The 6,974-nt window shown below is 35.2% G+C and overlaps 1 protein-coding gene across 1 annotated transcript in view; it reads left to right on the forward strand.

The window, feature by feature from the left end:
* LAMA4 (laminin subunit alpha 4) overlaps nucleotides 1-5,840 on the forward strand; it is a 98,988-nt gene extending 93,148 nt beyond the window's left edge. The window contains exons 34-38 of the mRNA XM_087718623.1: nucleotides 725-884; nucleotides 1,683-1,813; nucleotides 3,465-3,558; nucleotides 3,795-3,914; nucleotides 5,152-5,840. Of these exons, the coding sequence (XP_087574749.1) occupies nucleotides 725-884; nucleotides 1,683-1,813; nucleotides 3,465-3,558; nucleotides 3,795-3,914; nucleotides 5,152-5,297 (651 nt within the window). The 3' untranslated portion in view covers nucleotides 5,298-5,840. The remainder of the gene's footprint in view (nucleotides 1-724; nucleotides 885-1,682; nucleotides 1,814-3,464; nucleotides 3,559-3,794; nucleotides 3,915-5,151) is intronic.
* The last annotated feature ends 1,134 nt before the right edge of the window (nucleotides 5,841-6,974 follow it).

Raw genomic sequence — 6,974 nt, forward strand, 5'->3', positions numbered from 1 at the left:
CTCCTCTAATACAGAGAATCACTAACTTGTAATCACATTTGGGACCAGACTTTCCATTGCTAAGTAAGGCAGTTCTTAAGTGAGTTACATCCAATTTTACAAGCTTTTTGCCAGTTGTTAAATGAATCATTGCAGTTGTTAAGTGAATGCAGCCGTTAAGCAGCTTTCCCCATTGACTTTGCTTGTCAGACATCATCTGCAAAGGTTGCAAATGATGATCTTATGACCATAGGATGCTACAAGCATCATAAAAATACATGATGGTTGCCAGGTTTCTGAATTTTGATCATGTGATTGTGGGGATGCTGCAATGGTTATAAGCGTCAGGACTGATCACAAGTAACATTTTTCAATGCCATTGTAATTTCAATCAATCGCTAAACAAATGGCTTTAAGTCAAAGATTACCTGTAGAGCAATATTTCTCAATCTTTTCCATTTTAAGATGTGTGGACTTCAACTTCCCGAATTTTCCAGCCTGCATGCTAGGTGGGGATTTCTGGGAGTTGAAGTCCACATATTTTAAAGTTAACACACAGTTGAGAAATGCTGCAATAGGCAATCTATTGATTAGCCTGCTATCATTAAGCCTTCTTCACAAATACCTTGATTCTGTCTTGGCTTCCTTGTATTTTAGAAACACGTGGCTATATACACTAGTAGTAGTATACCAGTAGGTATTTAAATGAAAGTTTCTGTTTCTTTGTTCAACTCTGTTTCCCTAGATTAACTCAGTGTACAGTTTTAGTGGTTGTCTTGGCAGTCTACAGCTCAATGGAAAGCCAGTCACTTCTCCGTCACAGACCTTCAGTGTAACACCTTGTTTTGAAGGACCATCAGAAGAAGGAACCTATTTTTCATCCGAAGGGGGATACATTATACTTGGTAATGAGTTGTTCTTGTGGTATTAGTGGTGGTTATTAAACCTTTAGATAAATGCCTATGGTTACTGATGCAAAGAGATGGGAAAATATATACTTAGGATTATTAGTCAGTTAATTATTTTTAAATTACTCAGCGTGTTCTGTTATATTTCTGGCATATAATGGACTAAATTTCCAAACAATTTTGCATTACATCAAAGGCAGAAATTCTTACATAGTATAATCAGTATTGTCATTCTGCTGGTTTCCTGATCAGAACATAAGTTCTCAAAACCTAATGCTCTCCCTATGCATAAAGACAATTAAACCCCAGAATACCAATTAAAATATTGGCTTGAGTTCTGGGTTTATAGTTCCAATATTTGGGAGGACAGCATTAGGCTAGGGAAGTAATTATTAACACAATACTATAATATCACCATAGCTCACGTAAAGATGCAAATTACCACTAAACATTATTAAGTATACAGCGGCATGTTGGATAAAGCCATACCAAGACTATATTGGGGATTATACTGGGTATTGCTTCATTAACACAAGTTAACCATCAGCAGATTACAAATTGAGAATCTGCTAAATACTGTATGAAAGCAAGAATTATACAACATATCTAAAAGAAGAATTTTAGAAGAGCATAATATTGAAGAATTGCATAGTCACTGAAATTTAAAAAATACTTTTAAATTTCCAGAGTTAAAAGAGATTAAAAGGATCTTTAGTTATTGTTTCATCTTCTACAGCATGTGAATAATTTCACAAATTAACTTTAAATAAAATATTGTGTGACTTTTCCTTGCAGATGAATCATTTAGCTTGGGCCTGCAATTCGAAGTTGTTTTTGAAGTCCGCCCTCGGCGCAGTTCTGGAATACTAATGCATGCACATAATGTAAATGGAGAGTTCCTGAATATACATATGAAACAGGGGCAGGTATGAGAAAGGACCAACCACTCCTCCCTATTTTTACATTGATTTTTCAAAATCAGATTTTTCCACCTTTTTGTCAAGCACCTTGTGTTCCTTATTTTTAATATCAGCAAAGTTCCAATTTCTGAAATAAGTAGTAATGTTATCAAGCGAACATTTTTATAGCATGTTCCAAAAATATCTCTGCTCAATTGAAACGTGTGGATAGTTGAGGATTTTTAAAACTAAGTGTAAGTTAGGAGGGAAACCATAGAATTGCCAAGAGCAAATAATTAAATGTTTTTATAAAATAGCTTAGGGAAATGACCCCAACTCTTTTTAAAGATTTCATAACATAATGTATTTAGTGCTCATTGGTTCTGAGAATCAGGCGGCTTCCTATTGCACTTAAAAATAAATGTTGCAAATCTGATTTGAATGCTATAGTAGTGCACTTAATATTAACAATAGGCATTCATAGAGCACATTCACATTTCATTTTACCTGTCCCTGATCTGCCCTACTGCTATAACACTCAGCAGTCTTTGGAGAAAAAATCTGTCTGGATTAAGAAACTATCTTCCATTCTATCGGGTTTCTCCATCATTTTGCAGTAATTTGAGACAGAAATTTTACCATCCAGCCTCACTTAAGCCAATGAGTCTGACAAATTAAATACAGAAAGCCCAATCCCATTACCAGATAAACCAAAGAGATGATGTCCACTTCTATCTTCCAGAAACTGTTGGTTGACTGACAGTACTCACAACAGGGCAAGTTAGCAGTGCAGATGTGTTGAGCATAGTATGTTATTTCTGCAAAGCTGCTTTTCACTTATGGAAAAGGCCACCAACTGGGAGCAGTCAAGAGGAGCTTGACTACAGATGAATGTGAATGTATTGGAGTAGCCAGAAGACCTTTGCAATGTAATTCTAAATGAAGCTAGAGAGAAATACAACAGTGGGTCTAAAGCTTTTGCCAGCAAAGGCATAGTTTCACTTTTCCAACCTCAACCTTTCCAAATATAGCAGAACTAAAAATTCCCTAATCAGGGTAGCTCTGGAAATTCTAGTCATGACTCACCTGGAAGATGCAATTTTGAAATGATCCAATGTGTGGATGGTTAGGTTGCTGGACTTTTCAACCTATCTTGCTTATATAACACTTTCTTCCATTTCATCTCATGCTTATTAACTAACCCTATCTGTTGGGTATATTTTACCTTGAATAATTTCAAACATTTGATGGTTAAATGCATAATCTTCAATTAGCACATTTTAAAGCTTTTTCTTACTTTTTTTTCTTATTAACCAATTACATTAAAACAAATAATGCCTAGTAAAATATATATTTAATTGTACCGTATATCTATTATAAAGCATATATTATGTGTTGTATAACATACTGTTCATGTATTGATAATCATAATCCTACCTATCCAACAATTACTGGATTTGATAGGCTCTTCTCCACACTCAAATTGCATGTATAAATGCCTGTATAATGAGTAAGAAGTAAACCAGCCTTCCTTATCTAAGTACCAAAGCACAGGGGAAGAATCTTACATTTATAGTGTAAGCCTTAAGGCTGGTGAAAAACATTTTGTTTTAAATTTTTTAAGATAATATTTTAAATAATATTAAGATTTTAAAGCTGAACTCAATTACTTTACCAGGTTATTGTGAAATTGAACAATGGCATTAAAGATTTTTCAACTACAGTTACACCAAAGCAAAGTCTCTGTGATGGCAGATGGCACAGAATTACAGGTGAGTCAACACCAACAGCTCTGCAATGGTTGTTGTGGATTATTTCTTTAGTTTAAACCATCTAAGACAGTGGTGTCCAACCTTGGGAACTTTAAGACCTGTGGACTTCAACTCCCAGATACTGAAGAAGCCTTAACCAGGGCACAATTAGACAAGTTGGTATTTTCAAAACCTTTTTTTAATCTGGTGGTTTGGGATATGAAAATACATTATCTTCTTCTTGTTTTGCATAATAGTTATTAGAGATGCTAATGTGATACAACTGGATGTTGATTCAGAAGTGAATCATATTGTGGGACCATTAAACCCAAGAGCAATTGACCATAGAGAGCCGGTATTTGTTGGAGGAGCACCAGGTAAGATTAATTACTATCACTTTATTTTTGAAAATTAAGACAATGGACTATTTAACTTGTTTATTTGGATTTATTAGTCCACCAGTTCCAATGAACACTTTAAAGCAAAAAATATTCTATAAAAGTGATGTCATATTTACTTTCCAAAAAATACACAAAACGGTTGCTTTCTTTAAGGCTATATGGCTATATGATTACCAACAGAAAACATGAGCATTATTAGGAACTTGGTGTTTAATGCAACTTTTCTTTGATAAAGCTGAGGACTTTATAAACATGTACTGTAATAACATTTATTTCTTATGTCCAAAGAGATACTATCAGAGATGTTATCTATTTAATGCTCAATAATTTTAATTTTTTATGATTTAGGTTTTGAATTATTTCCCACATGTACTGGATGCATGTAAAGATATGTCCATGTGCCTTGAATATTCATTAATACCACTAATTAAATATGCTAATAGAATTCATCACAAGGGAAAATCAGAAGCCAACTATCTTATAAACAATAAAAAGATCCAAATCTCCTACCTACCATATCTGCTAAGAGCCATGGTGGCGCAGTGATTAGAATGCAGTATTGCAGGCTAATTCTGCCCAGTGCCTGTTCAATCCTGACCAGCTCAAGGTTTACTCAGCCTTCCATCCTTCCGATAAAATGAGGAACCATATTGTTGGGGGCAATATGCTGACTGTAAATTGCTTAGAGAGGGCTTAAAGCACTGTGGTGGTATATAAGTGTAATTGCTATAAGTGTTAAATGCTATTTTAAAAGGAACATGTTTATCATATCATTTCCACCCCTTCAAGTAGGAGTCTCCTGATCTTGAGTTTTCTATGAAACTTTCTCTCAAATCCTTTTTCTAATGCCTTTCTCCAGATCCAATCTACAACCTTTTCTTTAATTAGCTTCAGAATATCTAATACTGTTTCAATAAAAAGTTGAATTTACTAAAAAAAATGTAAAACCCCACAGAAATGCTACTAAGCTGAGCTTAGAAATGGTACTAAGTGTATGTTAAAAGTTTCCGTGACCCGTCAAAAGCGCGGACGGCAAAAGCGCGATCGACAAAATCGCGCCTTTGACGTCATCACAGCGCGACGAATACGCGCTTTTGTGGTGGAACCAAAAGTTTCATATTCCAGTTAAAGCCATTCCAAGCATGTACTTGCATTTAGATACTATAATGTCACTTGTGAACAATTTGTGGCTAATAATGTTTTTTCTTCACAGAAGCTTTCCTGACATTCAGCCTGACCACACGTAATTCTTTTACTGGATGCATTCGTAACTTTATGATTGATGAAAGGCCAGTGATTTTCAGTAAGGCAGCTTTGGTCAGTGGCGCTGTGAGCATCAATGTATGTCCTGCTATGTGAAACACTGGTACTACAAAACTACAAGGATATATAGCACTGAAGCAGCAGCAAAAGCTGTGCAGGGTTTAATTTTCAGTATCAGAAGAATTAAAATATATCACTCATTTTAAATAAATGATATAGCATAAAGCTTGCAATCATTAAGAGCTTTGTACACTTTTTTTTTTTTTTTGGAAATGCAGATTCCTAACCTGTGTTAGAAAAAAACATCACTGCAGTCTTCTAACTGGGGAATGAAAGTGATCAACCCAGTGGGAAGAAATGTAAATCCACTACTGTATAGTAACAATCACAGGCATGCCTGACTTTGCATTTGTCAGCATTTCAGGAGCAAATGACTTAGCAACTGTGGGTTTCAGCTTCAATCCACAAAAAATCATTTTATTATCCCATCAGAAGTTTGATCAGAAGTTTGATAATAAGCTGCTGTTGGAATGTCCAGGTGCTATGTCTTGGGATAAATTAATTCTGTTCACGGTGTTTGCTTTGCTTCATGTATCTTACAGAATAAACTATATAACAGACATGTTTCACTAAAACAGTATCTTCTGGGTTTCCTTTTCCTATACATTTTTGTTCAATTATCGTAAAGTAGTATGGGTTTTGTTCAATTTCCAAAAGTGAAATTAAAAACACCAGTTGACATAAAAACATTTTTAAATAAATATGAATGAAACAAATAAAATGTTGTTCTATACAAATTTCTGGTGTAGGCATTTGTTCATAACAGTGTAGGGAAAAAAATCCATTCCAGTTCCAAGCTGGGGGAAAGACACAGGAGTCAATGAATTGGGAGGCAGGCTGCAGGAAAAGTCTCCATTTATGTAGGAATCAGAAGGGAAGTGATTCAGCATTGGTTCTGGGACAGCTGACAGCCTAACATGGATAGTAGAGTGATTTTATACCGTTGGACCTATGAGATTGAGATGGCTGGTGGGTTTATTTTATTAGACTGCATTCTGTATTCTAATTGTCCCTTTTGGTTTCTTGGGTGGTGGTTAGGGTCAAGGCTTGGGAAAGGTGGGAATGCAAATTATATGTGGCTTTATGTTTAATACTTAAGTATTAAATACTTAATCCTGTCAATTCAGCCTATCTCAGTCTTCTAATGGGGGTTACTGGAGGCCATTCTGGCTCAGAGGCAGGTATTGCTTTAGCTTCTATAGATGGGTTTTTTTGTCCTCACTGGTGGCATGGAAATAAAGGGGGGTATCTTATGATTCTTCCTACAATGCTTCATATTAAAGCAAAAATCACCCCTCATTATTCTAGGAATTAGGCCTCCTAAATGTGAATTCAAATTGTAGATTAATATTTGAAAAAGTTCCATAAAAAACCCCAGCCCCAACCCTCCCCTCTCTCCCCACCCCATCCCAGCCAGTCCACAAAGCCGGAAAGATTGGGGAACTCTGAACTAGATTATCTTGGCTTTTACAAAATCATTGCAAAAAAATCATGTTCAGTTCTTACCTTAACTAATTATGACATTAGCAATATTTGGTTTACATGAAAATTTATACAAGCTTAGAACATTAAGTATTATAAACAGAGAAGAGAGATGAGCAATCAAAATTCTTAAGAGTGGTATAGCTTAATGTAGTCATGTTTTCAACGAGGAACAGGACAAGAGACCATCCTAACATATTTCTGGTTTCAGACCTTAAATTGGATTAAATG

Source organism: Thamnophis sirtalis, unplaced genomic scaffold, assembly GCF_051295495.1.
Source record: "Thamnophis sirtalis isolate CommonGarterSnake01/CBP01778 unplaced genomic scaffold, rThaSir2_p1.2 scaffold_6, whole genome shotgun sequence".
NCBI lineage: Eukaryota > Metazoa > Chordata > Lepidosauria > Squamata > Natricidae > Thamnophis > Thamnophis sirtalis.